Source organism: Takifugu rubripes, chromosome 17 (genome assembly GCF_901000725.2).
Source record: "Takifugu rubripes chromosome 17, fTakRub1.2, whole genome shotgun sequence".
NCBI classification, from domain to species: domain Eukaryota; kingdom Metazoa; phylum Chordata; class Actinopteri; order Tetraodontiformes; family Tetraodontidae; genus Takifugu; species Takifugu rubripes.
Window position 1 is genome coordinate 2395886 of NC_042301.1, and position 16403 is coordinate 2412288.

Here is a 16403-nt window from a genome sequence, read left to right on the forward strand (position 1 = left end):
TCTCCTCTCCTCTCCTCTCCCTCTCCTCTCCTCTCCTCTCCCTCTCCCTCTCCCTCTCCCTCTCCTCTCCTCTCCTCTCCTCTCCTCTCCTCTCCTCTCCTCTCCTCTCCTCTCCTCCTCCTCTCCCCACCTCGCCAGGTTTGGACCTCCATTTCTGATGCACGAGGACAGGAACATCTCCTGGGAGCAGCTGCAGCAGAGCATTCTCAGCAAGCTGTATTATCTCATGCTGAATGGGTCTCAGGCTCAGGTAATCACGCTCCCCACCAAAGACCAGAGCAGGTGCTTCACTCCAGTAACAACAGGATTCCTCTCATGACTTAAGTCTGCGTTCAGGGTTCGGTTTGTAAATTGTCTGTTTAAGCTTGAGAGTGTTGTAAAAAAACACCTGAGCATACGTACTGAATAAAAGCTATGTAGCTGCGAAGGGCTTGAAAAGGCTCGCAGGAACTCGCCGCTGTGATTGCAATGATAATTTCTAATTGACGTTGTTGCTCTGCTGAGACAACAAAGCAGATTTCCTCTTTAGCGCGCTGAGTCGATAATTGTAGGATTTGCTGTTGTTGAAGATAAAGACCTTTCAGTTTGGTAGCAGATTTGCGGGAATTATTGCTGCGGTTTTGCTCTCTTCTTGCATCATTTGTGGGCCTTTTCTTGATTTTTATAGCCAGACTGTACTGTGAATTCATTCATTAAAGATAATAATGTAACGGTAGAATTTGTGTATTAGTGTTTGGATTCACACAATCAACAACCCTCAAGCGGATATGTGGACATCCCATAATTTTGTTTATTTATTTGAATGTATTATTGCAAGCAGAAAATATGTTCGGGGTGTTTTGGTTTTTTGACATTACACAATGTGTACAGCAGAGGGCGCCCTGAATCCATTAAAAACGATGACCAGCGTTGTCAGCCTAAATACTGAGTGGATGTTCTGTCCATTTCCGCCCCGCATGATGAGAGGAGATGTTTTCCTGTTACGTGTTCACGCTTGTCACAATGAGCTGCTGTATTTTTGACAATTTTCACTTTTCTGCTTTATGAAGCTCACCCCACTAATTCCACTGTTATTTCCTAACTTTAGAGGAGAGCCTGATTTTTATAAAGGTCCGATAGAACCAAGCTTAAAGGCTTGAGAGTTTTGCTGTTTCCACCTTAAAATTGCCCTAAATCCATCCTTCTTGTGAAGTGCAACAGAATGCTGCCACCTCTGCAGGGGCGTCGGGCTCCTAATGGTCAAACAGAGCTGCTGAAGGTTAACAGAACAGTTGCAGTCCAGTGTTTTTCTGTTGTTGGTGTTTATATTGTTGCACAGATGAAAAGGCTCCCAGAAATTTGAGGTTGACCAGTTTTCACTGATGTCTTGGTTGACTTTCTTAAGATACCAAAAGTCACTGAGATTGGAGGGAGTCCAGTGTTTTGGCACCACAAAGACAGGTGGACCCTGGTGGAATGGGTTCAGCAAGGCTCCACATATGTGCAACTTGAGCACCGAGTTGCTGTGGTGATGAGCAGAATTTGAAGTGATCTCGGGCAGAACGAGACGCCCGACGCTATAAGAGGAAAACCGATTTGAGAAAAGCGTCCACTTATTGCGTACTGATTCTTCAATAATCCTTCTGAGTCATTTAACCTTCACATGTTTTTTCTTCTCTAAAAAGGTCTTTGACTCTCAGACTGAACTCTTGTATCTATTAATTCGATCAAAGCATTAATATACACGTAACAGCTTCGTTCTGGAGGAGAAATATATCAATAACTTTTTATAAGAAGGTTTTTATTCCTGAGACCTCTGGCATGCTGTCCAATGCAAAGTACAATGGTGTACACCGCTCACTGGGAGCTTTGGTAACACTGGGGATAAAAATTGAAGCGCCAATTGATCAAAGTTCTGGGTAAAAATGACTGTGGAGCCCCGGTGACATTTACCTCCTTACATACTTAATGTTCTTAGATCCTGGTGGAAAATAAGGCTGCGACTTATCTACAGTCTGCTATAACTCAAGCCCTCCTTTTGCATCTTACACAGGAATGTTTCGGGTTATTTTTATTTTACATGGTGTGTGCATCAGCTTTGCACACTAGGAACTGCTTGTTTTCTACAGTATGGGCGGTGTTTGGAGGCTCTGTGTTCCACCTGCGGACATCTTTGTCGCTTTCCAGCCTGACTCTCAGACCTTTTGCACCGCTGATGGTCTCTGCCGCCACAGTTGTGACCTCAGTGAGGTTGCTGCCACATTCACAGCCATGTCTGTACGCCTGGCCCACGCAGTGTGTTCTTGAAAGGTCCTGAGAGAGGGGACAGGTGGGATGAAGAAAGAAAAAGCTACAAAACGAGGGGAAATGAGAGTAAAAATGACCCCCGATAACAGTCGTGCCTGACTGCACAGAACTGGGTTTTAACCCGCCGTCCCCAAACTGCTGGCTGAAAGTCAGTCTGTCTTTGTCTTCCCTGCAGAACGCCGGGAAGCTGTTTCGGATCAGAGTGGTCGGTGGATCGGCAGCCTACAGCTATCTGTCTCCACAGGACAGCAGACCGCTGCACCACCCTGCAGTAGACAGGTACAAGGCGAGCAGGCAAAACCAAACGCCTGCGCACTCCAGCCGGCACACGTACACGTTGTGCACGCTCCATATGTTAATCCGTGATCATCAACTTGAACCATCTGGGCCATAATGAGGCCGATCTGCAGCACTGCTGCAGTGTGCGGCTGCTAGTTTTTTTAAACCAGACTACTTTTGATTAAAGGTTTGAGTGTAAGGAGGACCGAAACAATGCTGGTGGCAAAGAAATTGAAGTGGGCGCCCCCTAGTGAGCATGAGAGTCATGAGAATTTAGTATTTTAATTAAATGCTGAGGTCACACTGTGTGAATTTAGCCCGATTTGGAGTTTTCAGATCGCAGAACAAGCGTCTTTACCTCTTGTAGTGTGACACCACCAAAGAGTGGCGAATCTTGCCGAGTCAGCGACCTGTTTCCTGTCTGGGTCTGAGGGGAAAACCTGTTGTCTGAGCTCCATTGAAGGTCACAGATAGAAGCTTTTGAAGGAGCTTATTTATATGGGGGGAGGGGACCAAACGCGGAGGAAAAGATTTCCAGTTGATTTTACAGTTTTCCCTCTTGCTGCGTTGTAGAGCTCTCAAACTCTGCGGCACAGGGGGGCCTCCACACACGAAGCTTGTTATCGAGTGGGAGAACAAGACGAAAGAATGGTGAGCGTTTTTTTTCCCATTTCATCCACGCAGGCATGCCAGCTGCCGAGCGAGACCCTGTTGTCTTTTGTGTGGGGGGGAAAAAAACCCTAAAACTTCTCCCTGATGTACGTGTTTGTCCACCAGTCTGTTTGGCAACATCCAGGAGGAGGTGGTGAAGGATGCGGAGAGCGTGAGGAATCAGCAGCAGCAGCACCTGCAGCAGCATAGCTGCACCCTGGACGAGTGCTTCCAGTTGTATACCAAAGAAGAACAGGTAGGGGAGCTTCATGAAGCGGTTCTTCTTGCTTCCTTCCAATCCCCTCTGTAATGGACTCACTCCCAATAAGAACAAGTTAAAATCCACCCAAGTTCAAGCTGAACCAACACCGATAAACATGATGAATTAACCTGTTTACACAGATGTTTAACTTTCACATGGAGGGATGAGACTTCAAATGTCACCTGATTGAACAGGTCATGATGGAGAACAGGTCAGGGCGCCTCGCAGCGCAGCATCAGTCCTCCCGGCTATGAGCCGACACGTTTAATCCCATCATCATAATCCCGGATGCTATTAGTATTCCGTGTGCTGCGTTTTGCGTCTAGCAGGACTCCAGTCACACACACGACCTTTGAACGGTGGCCTCCCTCCAAAAGTGACAGACCTGTACGTGAATTGATCATCGACTACAAAAACTCGGCTCCGTATCTGGAGCGTCACATTCAATGGACACTGGTTTTAGCTAAAAGTCAAGCAATGTGTGATGAGCCTTCATGGGCGCCGTGTGAAATGTTCAAAGAATTCATTTTTTTGTCAGCTTTCAGAAGAAGTAATATTTCAAACACCCGCATATCCTCTTTTGACACCACATATAATATCGCATAATGACACCTTTTTAAAATGGTCTTAGTATTTACGTCCAAACAAGTAAACATATTTTCTGCCCTTTGTAAACCAGAGGGAAAAAATAATACCTATTCTTCTGTTGGTCTTTATAGCTAAACTGAAGATTTTCATTTCAAAAAATACCTTCTGTAGTTATGTTATTTACCTATTTAATGTTTTCTTTACATTTTTCAAATAATGGCTGACAATTTAAAGCAACGCTACGACAAACACACATGGACTAACTGTTCAGGCAGAGCTGAAGCACAGCCGAGAGGACAGGAAGAGAGTAGGCAGAAATACATTAATAGAAATACATTAATAATACAAGCTGCTGGTATGAGAGTAGAGTGGGTCAGTGGGGTCGGAGGTCGGCAGGCCAGCATACAGCAATAAAGGTGGTACCTGTTGATAAATAGGAGAGAGAGGGGAGAAGCAGAGACACTACACAAGAAATAACATCACTGATCTACTTGGTGGAGAGGAGCGGAGAGGAGAGGAGAGGAGAGGAGAGGAGAGGGGAGGGGAGGGGAGGGGAGAGGAGAGGAGAGGAGAGGAGAGGAGAGGAGAGGGGAGGGGAGGGGAGGGGAGGGGAGGGGAGAGGAGAGGAGAGGGGTGGAGAGGAGAGGGAAGGGAGAGGAGAGGAGAGGAGAGGAGAGGAGAGGAGAGGAGAGGGGAGGGGAGGGGAGGGGAGAGGAGAGGAGAGGAGAGGAGAGGAGAGGAGAGGAGAGGAGAGGAGAGGAGAGGGGAGGGGAGAGGAGAGGAGAGGGGTGGAGAGGAGAGGGAAGGGAGAGGAGAGGAGAGGAGAGGAGAGGAGAGGAGAGGAGAGGAGAGGAGAGGGGAGGGGTGGAGAGGAGAGGGAAGGGAGAGGAGAGGAGAGGAGAGGAGCGGAGAGGAGAGGAGAGGAGAGGGGAGGGGAGAGGAGAGGAGAATAGAGGAGAGGGAGAGAGGGGAGGAGAGGAGAATAGAGGGGAGAGGAGAATAGAGGGGAGGGGAGGAGAGGAGAGGAGCGGAGAGGAGAGGAGAGGGGAGAGGAGAGGAGAGGAGAGGGGTGGAGAGGAGAGGAGGGGAGAGGAGAGGAGAGGAGAGGGGAGGGGAGAGGAGAGGAGAGGAGAATAGAGGAGAGGGAGAGAGGGGAGGAGAGGAGAGGAGAATAGAGGGAGAGGAGGGAGAGAGGAGAGGAGAGGAGAGGGGAGGGCAGGGGAGAGGAGAGGAGAATAGAGGGGAGAGGAGGGAGAGGAGAGGAGAGGAGAGGAGAGGAGAGGAGAGGGAGGAGAGGAGAGGAGAGGAGAGGAGAGGAGAGGAGAGGAGAGGAGAGGAGAGGAGAGGAGAGGAGAGGAGAGGAGAGGAGAGGAGAGGGGAGGGGAGGGGAGGGGAGAGGAGAGGGGAGCATGACCCAGTGGGGTGACAGAGGCCTGTCAGGTGATCCTGTTTCTGGACCCCGGCAGCCTCGGTCTCTAGCAGCAGAACTAAGATATTAACCTAATAATTAGACGACCCTCTAAATATAGTACAGTGATCCCTCGCTATATCGCGTTTCATCTTTCACGGCTTCGCTGCTTCACGGATTTTTTTTTGCGAGTCGTTCATTGCAGTTCTCAAATATAATCGAAGGTGGCATATCCGTTTATAAAAATCTTCTTGCTCAGAAAAAGAAAGAGCGCCAACAACTGCCCATAACAATGTTCTTCTCTCGGAGAAAGACTCCTGCGCCTTCAGTAGAAACAGACGCTCCAGCGGAGCGGAGTCAGGACGCAGAGGCACAGCTGGGACTGGGAAATACGCCAGTGACAATGTTTCCAACCTTGTATTACTAGATTAAAATTATTGTTTTAAACAAATTTTGGGCTTTAAAACAGGTTTTGATTTTTGGTTTCATTCTATAGTTCAGTATTGCATTGTAAAATAATAAAAAAAATGAAGCTGACTACTTCACGGATTTCACTTTTCGCGTGTTATTTTTGGAACGCAACTCCCGCGATAAACGAGGGATCACTGTAATTATGTCTAGGATAATAACTGGAACTACAGAATTACTGACAATAAGCTTTAAGGAAGGAAGCCACATCAGCAGAGTCTGGGTCTGGAGTGTGGGATTCTCCAGCTGGGTGCTTTAATGGAGGCTGTGGCTGTGTGAGCTGATCGTTAAACGGACTTAATTAGCGAGTTGGGAGTCTCCAGGGAGTTCGGCCTCGCTGCTGTTGGGCTTTCATCAACCTCGACAGGAAGTTGAGGCTCATCCAGCCCTCAGAAAGAGAAGTGGCAAGGCTGGATGGCGTGTTCCTCACACAGAAATGTACCGATTTGTACATTTTATATCAGAATAAAGTTTTTGGGGTCTTTTTGAAACATATATTTTAACACTTTTGACCTGGAACTCTATTTATCCGTCTGGTCCAAGGTGTTTACTGATGTGTGTGAAAAGGACGTTTGTGCCAACAGCGTTCTGTCTCCATCTTGTTAAAGCTGATCACAGCGAGGTCAGGCAGAGGTTCCGCTGATTCATCCCCACCATCCCCGAACCAGCGCATTCGCTCCCATTCTAGAGGAAAGCTGCATCTCTGATCTCTGATCTCAGCACCGTCCCACGTTGCTCAGATCGCATCGCTTTATCATTTTAGGTTTTTTCTAATGTGCTTGAGGTGCACGATCTCGCAGGAGTAGAAGTACTTTGGCCTGTCGGCTGCTCCAGGTTCGCAGACACTTTATGGAGGAATTGGGGGTTATTGTGAGAGGAAACGGGGAGAAAGTCCATTTCCACTGGTCCTTTTAAAGACGTGGGACTCAAAGGTTAATTTTAACAACAGGGACGTTCTTTGGTCCCAATGAGCTGAAGCCATCAGACCCGACCTCAACAGAACACACAGCTTTTGGGTCACTGAGGGAACTTTAGTGTTTCTGTCTGCATTTTGACAGGAAGCATTAAAAACAAACATATAATTTCCTGCAGTGATCTGAACCAGATCACTGTTCCATACCTGATCCGGGTCACGCTCCGGTTAAATAGGCCATGCTTCATTTGCATGTGGGCTTTTCAGCTTTGTGGGCGATGCAGGTGGCATTTCTGTCTCACCTGCGGCAGGTCTCATCATCATCATGCGTCCAGTGTTTGTGTAGCTTTGCTTTCACAGAATCTGACACCTCTGCAGCCCAACAGAGCCCCATAAGCATCTAGAGGTAGCAACACGCTTGCAGAAGGAGGGATTATAAAGGCTAGATTTGGTTATCTCTGCCATAAATGTATTTTGTATGTAAGTGCACATCAACAGTAACCAGTAACCAATCCTGTCATAGTTGGTAAAGACATACAAATACATGATTTATGCTATTTTAGTAAGTACAGAAATATGGATGTCACTGATTCCAGCTGGCCCCGGACGATGCGTGGAAGTGTCCCCACTGTAAGCAGCTTCAGCAAGGCATGGTGAAGATGAGCCTGTGGACTCTCCCGGACATCCTCATCCTCCATCTCAAGCGCTTCCGACAGGTAAGACTGACCTTTGACTGACGGGCACGTTGAACAACGTATGTTATGTTCTGCGTAAATCTGCTGCTTTTTTCTTCTTTTTTAAGATGGATTAATATTTGACAGGCCACACTAGATATGACTTTTGAGAAGTATGATGTCATTTAGCTGTCCAAATTATGAGAGCGCATGCACAATTCTAACGAGCACAAGGGCAGGAATTGGGGGCGTAAAAACTTAAAATGGAGAGATCGTCTTGTCAAGCCAGGAAACCTTAAGAGTGGGAAAAAACTGTTAGCAAGCGAGCGAAGACAGCGCGAGCAGGCTGAGGCGTCGCTGCAGCTTCCACATCTGCGCTCTGTCATAATTTATACGCCCGTGATTATTCGCCACAAGAGTATTTTTATTGTTGTTACGCCCTCTGTTCCGGCGCTCTCCTCACGCTCGACAGCATCTGTCTAAAGTTGAAATATGCAGGAGGGGGGGGTTCGACGATAATTGCGATTGTCAGACCATGTGACCCCAAATGGCTGAAATGTTGTCACATGGGTACGAGATAAAAAAGAGAACCCGACAATCCTGGAGAAACAGGCGATCAGCATGGTGGATTTATTTCCCCTTAACTTTCCCCTTGGCTTTCCCCTTAACTGCTGACTAGGAAGCTCTGACACTAACTTCAATAACTGTTTGTGAGCTAAAAGAGAAGGTACTTATTTGTGACTGTGTTTGAGCACCCCAGGAATCGCTGCTTGCGAGGGATTTCTTTATCTTTAAATTCTGGCTCTGCTGTAAAATACAGAGATTTGTGCAGGGTTACATGCAAATGTATTTTTCTAAAGAAAAGAAAATGCCCGCGTGCTTTGTCAGAAAGTTACAATCAAGTGGGCCAAGTTGCTGTCGAGGCCAGAGTTTAAAACTGCTCCGCGATTCCAAAGAGCGCCCATCTGCACTGCACATACGCAACCAGCCCACCCGCTCACAGCAGACCTGCGGGAACTGTTCCAACTGTTCGTCCCACCCACATCGATGCTGAAGCGTCTCCATTAGTACAGTCGGCCATTTTGTTTGAAATTAAGAGAACCATTGTGAAATCCATCCATCCATCCTCTACCGCTTATCCGGGGTCGGGTCGCGGGGGCAGCAGCCTAAGAAGAGAAGCCCAGACTTCCCTCTCCCCATTGTGAAATAATATATCATTATCCACCTTTATATAGCAGCCATACATCCTGCGCTTCACTCTCATGGCTGGATTTTTTCGTAATTATATATATTTTCCCCCTGTAATACATGTTATAACATCAAAAGGATATTCATTGCCTGTGATATAAATAATGAGTCATTTGGACAGAAGTTGTGTGATAACAAACGCACAAAAATACACAAAATGATCCCGTCCACCTCACAGATGGTGCTACTCCCCACAAGTCCCCGACTCCCAGCCCTGCAACTTCCTGCTCCTGCCCCCAAGCAGCCTCTCAGGACACCTGAAACTCTTTTTTTTTTTTGTCCTGATGTGGGTGACATTAGACGTGTCCTCGCCTTCCACTTTCCTGGCTGACCGTGGTCTCTGTAGCAGGTGCTCCTGGTCCCTTTAGCGCCATCTTGTCTGAACTTTTTGAATCCCATCCGTCGAGCGGCGTGTTTTTCCACAGCCTCGGCTTTCAATCAGCCACCCCCCCCTGCTGGACAGATTGCAAAGCGATCTCCTGCAGGCACGCAAAGGTCACCATTATTATTGTGCGTCGGGTTCAGGTCCTTGTGAACCTGCCAACTTCACTTGGTTGCTGCACAACAAACCTTTAATGGCAGCGGGGGATAAAACAACCACTTGGTGCAATTAAAGGCCATGGATTTGGGGTAAAGAAAAGCAATTTGAAACTGAGACTGAGTGTTTTAGCAATTTTTTCTTAGCATGTCAGAATGTCTCAAGAAAATGTTCCTTTTGAAAGAGAAAATGTGTCCACTAATGTAGTCGGGGCACATAATGGTGCTTTATTGAACCCGCCTCTGCAGCTTCCATAATAGAAGTCTTTAGCATGTGTAATGTGCACAGCGCTGAATATCTAACTACGAAATGCTGAAACAGGTTGGCGAGCGGAGGAACAAGCTGTCCACGCCGGTGCGTTTCCCCATGGCCGGCCTGGACATGGCCCCCCATGTCGTCAAAAGGAGTCAGAGCGTGAAGAATGTGAACACGGGAGCCTGGCCGCCCTCTTGGAAGCAGTCTTCAGGCAAACAGCAACAGCCCGCGGATTTGATCCTCCCCCGCGACTACCTGTACGACCTGTACGCTGTGTGTAACCACCACGGAGGAATGCACGGAGGACATTATACAGGTAAAATGTCGTCTGGTAAAAGACAGCATTGACTTTATGATACTGAGCAATTACCAGGATGTGATTGGTCCAGCCGAGTGCTCAATTGTGAAATAACAATATGGGCAAAAATGTTCCAAGCCTTTCACTCTTATCGAACCTCCTGACCTCCTTCTGGAGTCGGCTCATGAACCGGGGCGTGTCTCCATAGCGTGCGGCCCACGGCTCCTCCGCCCAGCTCGTGTCTTCATGACCAGTGGGTCATGGATGGGTTAAACGCAGTCGTTAATGGTGCACATGTTTGGTTTCTTCCTTTTCTCTCTCTCTTCCGTTCGCCCTCTTCCCCGCTTCAACTGTTCATTTTTGATTCTTCCCACGGGCCACGTATTTCATGCCTTGCAGCACAAGCAGCACAATAACAACTAGACTTTTGACCTCTCGCAGCTGCTGATATTAGCAATACAATCGATGACACTGGAAGGGCCGAAATCTCTTGACATGTTTCACTGGCTTGTCGGTGGGTGTATGATTCTTGTAATGATTTTATTTAAATTGCAGCTTATTGCAGGAACTCTGTGGATGGACAGTGGTATAGCTATGACGACAGCAGCGTAGACTTGATCCCAGAGGAAGAAGTATGCACCAGAGGCGCCTACATCCTCTTCTATGAGAGACGCAATGCGATTCCTCCATGGTCAGCCAGTTGCTCTGTCAGAGGTAAAGTATGAATCTTTGATACCTATTGTCTCCTGGGTTAAGTTGTATGGAAACTCCTGCCGTACGTTCAGCTTTTTGCAGCTTTTTCAGATGTTGGATACAGGTTTTAACCCTGCAGTAGCTTCCTGTCGTCCCGCAAAACTCTGGTGTTTTATCTAATTTGATGGTGATGGATTCTTCTCTTCCTCGTAGGTTCCACAAGTTCCTCGGTGTCGGATCACTGGCTCATTCGACTGACGGGAGACAGTAAAAGAGGAAGTGTGGTTTCTCGATCTTCCATCACATTCCCGCCCTCCATCCCTGACTCGCCCGAGTCTCCGGTCTTCGTTGACGATGGCCCTAAAGAGGAAAGAGGTACGGAGCCGTAGTCTGCTCCTCTTTATCTCAATGTAAAAACTAAATGTTTCCCTTTTTGATTTAGGAGGGTTTGAGAACAGGCCATTTATCAGGGGTCTTCAGGGTCGTAGCGTGAGCATGCGAGCCCCCAGCAAGACCAAGGACACCCTCAGCAAGGTGCTCCCCCTACGCTGGTCCTTGGGATCCAAAGACAGACGTAAACCTGACCCAGTGCCTCCATCTGTTAGAGAACCTGCCCCCGTGGAACTGGTGCAATACTTGGAATCTGGGCGACGGCCCCGGTGCACAAAGGATTCTATAGTCACCTTAATGGGTGATCCGCACAGCACAAGGGACGTTCCTGAGGGCCAGGGGGCAGCCAGGGTCCGGTCTTCCAGTAACACTAGCCTAACTCGTGAAGTTAAGACCAGAGTTGAATCTCCACAGGTTCCAGAGGGCCAAAGGAGGCCGTCAGAAAAGGCGGCAAGCTTGAGAGGCAGCAAGGCAAGTCAGGCAAAGGCCGAAAGCACCACCAATATCAACAGCAGCTCCAGCCGTAGCACCCTCACACGGAGGAAAGATGGGCGGAAGCAAAGCTCCACAGCGGCCCAGGACAAGGAGAGCGCCAGTCTTGGAGTTCTGCCCAGTTCCAGCACTCCCAGTCTCCGAGACGGGACGCTGAGGAGACAAAAAGGGGACCGTGCTGAAAGGGAACACCACATCTCTCATGAAGGGAAATCCAGAGCCAAGAAAGGAGAAGTTCCCAAGAGCCACGACGGGTTGTTCTCGTTCTTCAAAGGTAAGATGAAGAAGGAAAAAGAATCTAGGGAAGGTGAGTCCGGAAAAGATGTTGGCAAGGAAGAAACTAGTAGGAGCCTTTCAAGGCTGTCACTGTCCAACGGGGCAGCAACACGGGGAATCGGCGCCACAGAAGGCAAGTCCAACGGTTCGGACCAGCGCCAGACTGACGAGATGGCAAACGGCAAAGTGGCCCAAAGAACCACGGCCATCAAACGCTCCCAGAGCTCTTCCAACATCCCCACCAAAGCCGAGCAGAGCATGAACAGGACGGCGTCGCTGCATCGCAACGGCATGTCCGCCGGGCCGCCCCGCGGCCTGACGGCAGACAAGCCGTCTTACGGCACGCTGCAGAGAACTCGTTACAGTACCACTTCCCTGGGACGCAAAAGGACGGTGCCCGAGTCCAGTTTCTGACACGCGTGACGGGACAAAAGCGCACAGGGACGGAACTCCGGTGTGCAGTGAAGGACGTCTGGACCCTTTGTTTACACGTGCAGTTTTATCCCGCTTGTTTCGGGTGGCTGCGTCCAGCCAAATGACCGGCCATCGTTTGTGCCTTTTGTCAGAGCTGCGGGACGTTGATGTCTTAAAGGAAATGAAGACTGTTTTGTTCGACACAGCAACGACTTCTTTTCCTCCGACTCTTAAACATCCAAGCAATCAAAATCGTGAAAAATCGGTGACACTGAAGGAACATTGTGAACTTTGTGAAACGGGATCGACGGGACCTTCTTTCTCACTTGTGCCTTCTCGTCGCTTCGACATATTTTATACGAGTTTTTATTTCTTTTTATGCATATATATATATATATATATATATATATATATAAATATATATATAAAAAGTCCCAGTTATGTGTACAAGAATTCACAGTGGAGACTTGAGATCGCGTCATCTCTTTAGCTCCATGCTGAGACACGTTAATGACCATGGTGAGCTAACGAAGACACTTTTGTCCAGTGGTGACGCTAAACCTGGACATCACAAAGCTATTAATGCACGGTCATGTGACACGTTATATTTGGGGACAATGTGACCTGTCAGTTATCAGAAGTAGCTTCTTTAATGACTGAAAACAAGTGCCTGAGTAAAGAATATGCAATTCACCGAAGAACACTCGTACAGTCACACGTGCACACCTGAACCCGCATGTGGCCGACAGTCGTGTCTTATAGCTGCGGAGAGAGAGTCCGTGAGATTTATTCTGTGTGATTCCGAACATCCGGGACACGCTGATTGTGAGTGATTGAAGACTGTAGCGTTGTTTATTTGCTAATCAGATCTCAGTTTAAAAATTGGTCAGCACAAAATGGCTTTAAATGCGCCGGATTATTTGCGGAAATGTTCTTTTAATTGGGCCCTGACGGCCGGTGCATTGAAAGGGTGGACAGCTGGAACCAGAAAAAAGAAGGTGGGGTGGGAGGGGCTTGTATCTTACTGCAGTCAGCCACTAGAGGGCAGCTGCAATGCTTTGTGCTGAACCCCTGAAATTCTCCATCTTTATTTTCAGTTAGTCAACTAAACACCAACACCGGAGCCTTGCTAACAAACCTGTGGTGGGCGTGGCTTAATTAAATATAGATTTTCTTAAAATACATAACCTGCAATACCTTTTTTTTATCCATTAGCCTTTTGTTGGCTTCAGTGTTTACAAGAGCTCCTGGTTTCTCTTCTGAAACATTCCAAAATGAATCCAAATGGGCCAGAATGTGTCGATGTTTAAAGGTGTTTGGTTTGTTTCCCCTTTCAAAAGAAATATTTTTTTGAACAGTTAAAAATGGGGAATATTACAAACGGATTCGATCAGGAGTTACAAATAAATGAAGTGAAACTGAAAATGCACATTTCCGTATTTCCATAAATTTTACCGCACTTACCAAAATCAGATTTCACATGCGTAAACAATCTTAAAGTGCAATTTATCACAATAACGGTTGGCAGAAAAAGTATTTATTAAAGAAAAATGAATATTTAGAAATTTAAAAAACTACATACCTGAATATTTGTATGTTAAATTGACAATATCTTTATTAGTAAATGTAAAATGATTTGATTTTAAAGAAGAAATGTATTTTCCAGCTAAATCAGTTGCCTTTTTACTGTAACCAAAGTAGCCTGTTTGCCAAATATGAAAACTCGAGGCTGCTTCTCTTGATTTGTGGGACACGTTCAGTTGATCATTGATTGTCACGGCTGTTTACGCGAGGACTTTCGTCCATCTTCATGACTATGATTCGAAAGACTTTTTCTAGCGATTTGGTGGGATTTCGCAGCAGCAAATAAATGATCGGAATAAATGATATTCGACCTCTTATTGATTTTAGCCCGTTTTGCGCTCAGTCCACTAACTGCTGTAATATTTACACTTTTGTCTCTTTTTATGTCCCCCCCCCCACGCACACACACACACACACACACACACACGCATTCCACCACCACAATAAAAAAAAAAAAAAAAAATTGGACTGAAATTTCTTCGGCACTGGAGGCACAAGAATGAACGTAAGCTGGAACAAAAGTCCGGCAGGGTCTTTATAGCTCGAGAGATCCAACATTGATTGGGTTCTTTTCGTTTCCATTCCATTGTTGCACTTGAAAACAGCGCATACACACCTTAAATACAGCTATTACTTTGCTTCCAGTCCCTTCAGACTCTCGGTTTTGGGTTTCGGTTTTGGGTTTTGGTTTTATTTTTAGTTGAGTGCAGATGCAGCGAGTGTAAATAAAAAAGAAAAGCACCCTCTGCCTTGAATACCCTGCACTGCCACTCTAAAGGCATCGTTTACAGCCTGCAGCAGCCTAAGACCTCAGCAAGCTCTACTTTCACAACAGAATAAGACATGAGGTTGCCTCTGGCTAAATAGATGTTCAGTGTAATTTGGTGAACCCATCAACCATCCAAGGCTGAGGCAGAGTGAGTGAGACAGCTGAGCCAAGGCTGCCGGAGAGCTTCAGTTTACTGTGTGTTATTCCAGCACATTGATAGCATTTAGGAAGATGGCAGCTGTTGTTATAGTTACACTACAATCTAAAAAAAAGAAATGTACGTGTACTTTACAATCTTTACAGGATTTTGCGTGGGAGCAGGAAATAAAACCAGGTGAATACATAAACCTTGTCACTGCTTGTTTTGTGACTCTGCTTCGACAGATTTGGAGACCCTAAAAATGCACCTCCTCACTTCGACTTCAAGATCAAACTCTCAGATTCCTGCCAAAAGTGTTGGAGTAAAACATTTTGAATAAATGAGCAGCATGTGTGAATAATGCGGCCTCGGCGGATGCCTCTCCGGAGGACTTTGAATGGAGGATGTGAGTGTCAGAGTTCAACACGCATGCAAGTAGCTCAGACATTTTTCAGTCACCGAGGAAATGCATACAGAGAGCTAAAAAATGCATAGCAACAACTTAGTTTCTGTTTATTTATCTCTTTGGACCTCCGTTTGTTGCTGAAATCTCGAATAAATACATAAAAATAGGCTGCTCGGTCAATTGAATTGACATTCAGAGGCAACAGTGAGACCCTTTTTTATGACTTAATCAGATTTGCGGACTTCAGACCTGATAGAACAGGCCTGGCCAACCCGCGGCCCCCGAGCCGCATGCGGCTCTGCCTGGTTTCACGCGGCTCTAACGTTCATATCGAAGTTTGGGTTTGTGTTTTTTTAATGTGCGTGTTCGCTTCGCTTGAGTTCAATACGGTACCTTCGCCAAATGATGAAAATACCGCAAAGTTTCTCAGTAGGGACGAGATCTTTTGAGTAAACAATTAGTGTCAAGTTGGCCTTCAAAATGGCAGGAAAACCTGCACGAAAGCTTCGTGACTCGGTTCCGTGATCTACAACTGAAAAGGGCACAGATTGCATTCCTCGTTGCCCCTTTTAATGTGGAGCCGCACTGTTTGAAAGCCCCGCTAGCAACAGGTGAGGCTGCAGCTGAGTTGGAGATGATCAATCTTTGTGAGGAGGACCAACTGATACCTGCTTTAAGGGAAGGGGCCATTGAGTTCTGGAAAAGTGTGCCAATGGAAAAATACCCCAATGTCAAATGGGCTGCGCTTATGACACTGTCAATATTTGGGTCAACATACGTCTGTGAGTCTGTGTTTTCTACCCTGAAACACGTGAAACCAAAGCATCGATCTGTTCTGACTGACGCCCATGTGAAAGAACTGAATACAAGCCAGATTTGAAGAGGATTGTTCAAAGCAAGGAATGCCAGAAGTCCCACTAAGCAACATGCATAGTAAGAGAAAAATATATATTTTAATTATTATATTTTTGTTTGTGGACTTAGTTGAATTGAGAGTTTGTGTGTGTGAGACAGTGCACACAATGTTCATTGTTGAAAATGACTGGCCCGTGGTCTGTAGAAGTCAAATTCTGTCATTATCATGTTGGTGTGTGACATTTACAATAAATCTGGCTAAGCAGAGGTCTGTGTGTGTGAGGAAGGGATGAGGAGATGCGGTAACACAGTAAAAAATGTGGCTCTTGGGCTCTGACTGGCTGGCCAGGCCTGTGATAGAAGATCTCTTATTTACTTGATGCTGATTAATTTTTTTTAACACGTGCAGTTGCCAAGGGACTCATTTATTCAAATAGAAATTAAGATTGCCTCGTAAGCGGGCCCAGCTGCTCCATTATGTGGCTCCAGCATCTTGCATTATATATTTTCACTTACA

At 46.6% G+C, this 16403-nt stretch overlaps 1 protein-coding gene across 2 annotated transcripts in view; it reads left to right on the forward strand.

Annotated features, from left to right (window-relative positions):
* Window positions 1–12519, forward strand: part of usp43a (ubiquitin specific peptidase 43a) — a 39148-nt gene extending 26629 nt beyond the window's left edge. Inside the window, exons 8-16 of one of the 2 annotated variants that reach the window (XM_011612368.2) lie at window positions 139–250; window positions 2462–2565; window positions 3139–3216; window positions 3343–3472; window positions 7452–7571; window positions 9637–9886; window positions 10424–10582; window positions 10775–10936; window positions 11004–12519. In XM_011612368.2, the coding sequence (XP_011610670.2) occupies window positions 139–250; window positions 2462–2565; window positions 3139–3216; window positions 3343–3472; window positions 7452–7571; window positions 9637–9886; window positions 10424–10582; window positions 10775–10936; window positions 11004–12133 (2245 nt within the window). In that variant the 3' untranslated portion in view covers window positions 12134–12519. Of the gene's footprint in view, window positions 1–138; window positions 251–2461; window positions 2566–3138; window positions 3217–3342; window positions 3473–7451; window positions 7572–9636; window positions 9887–10423; window positions 10583–10774; window positions 10937–11003 lie in introns of those variants that run through there. The other variant, XR_003891614.1, reaches the window with a different exon arrangement.
* Window positions 12520–16403: the final 3884 nt, after the last annotated feature.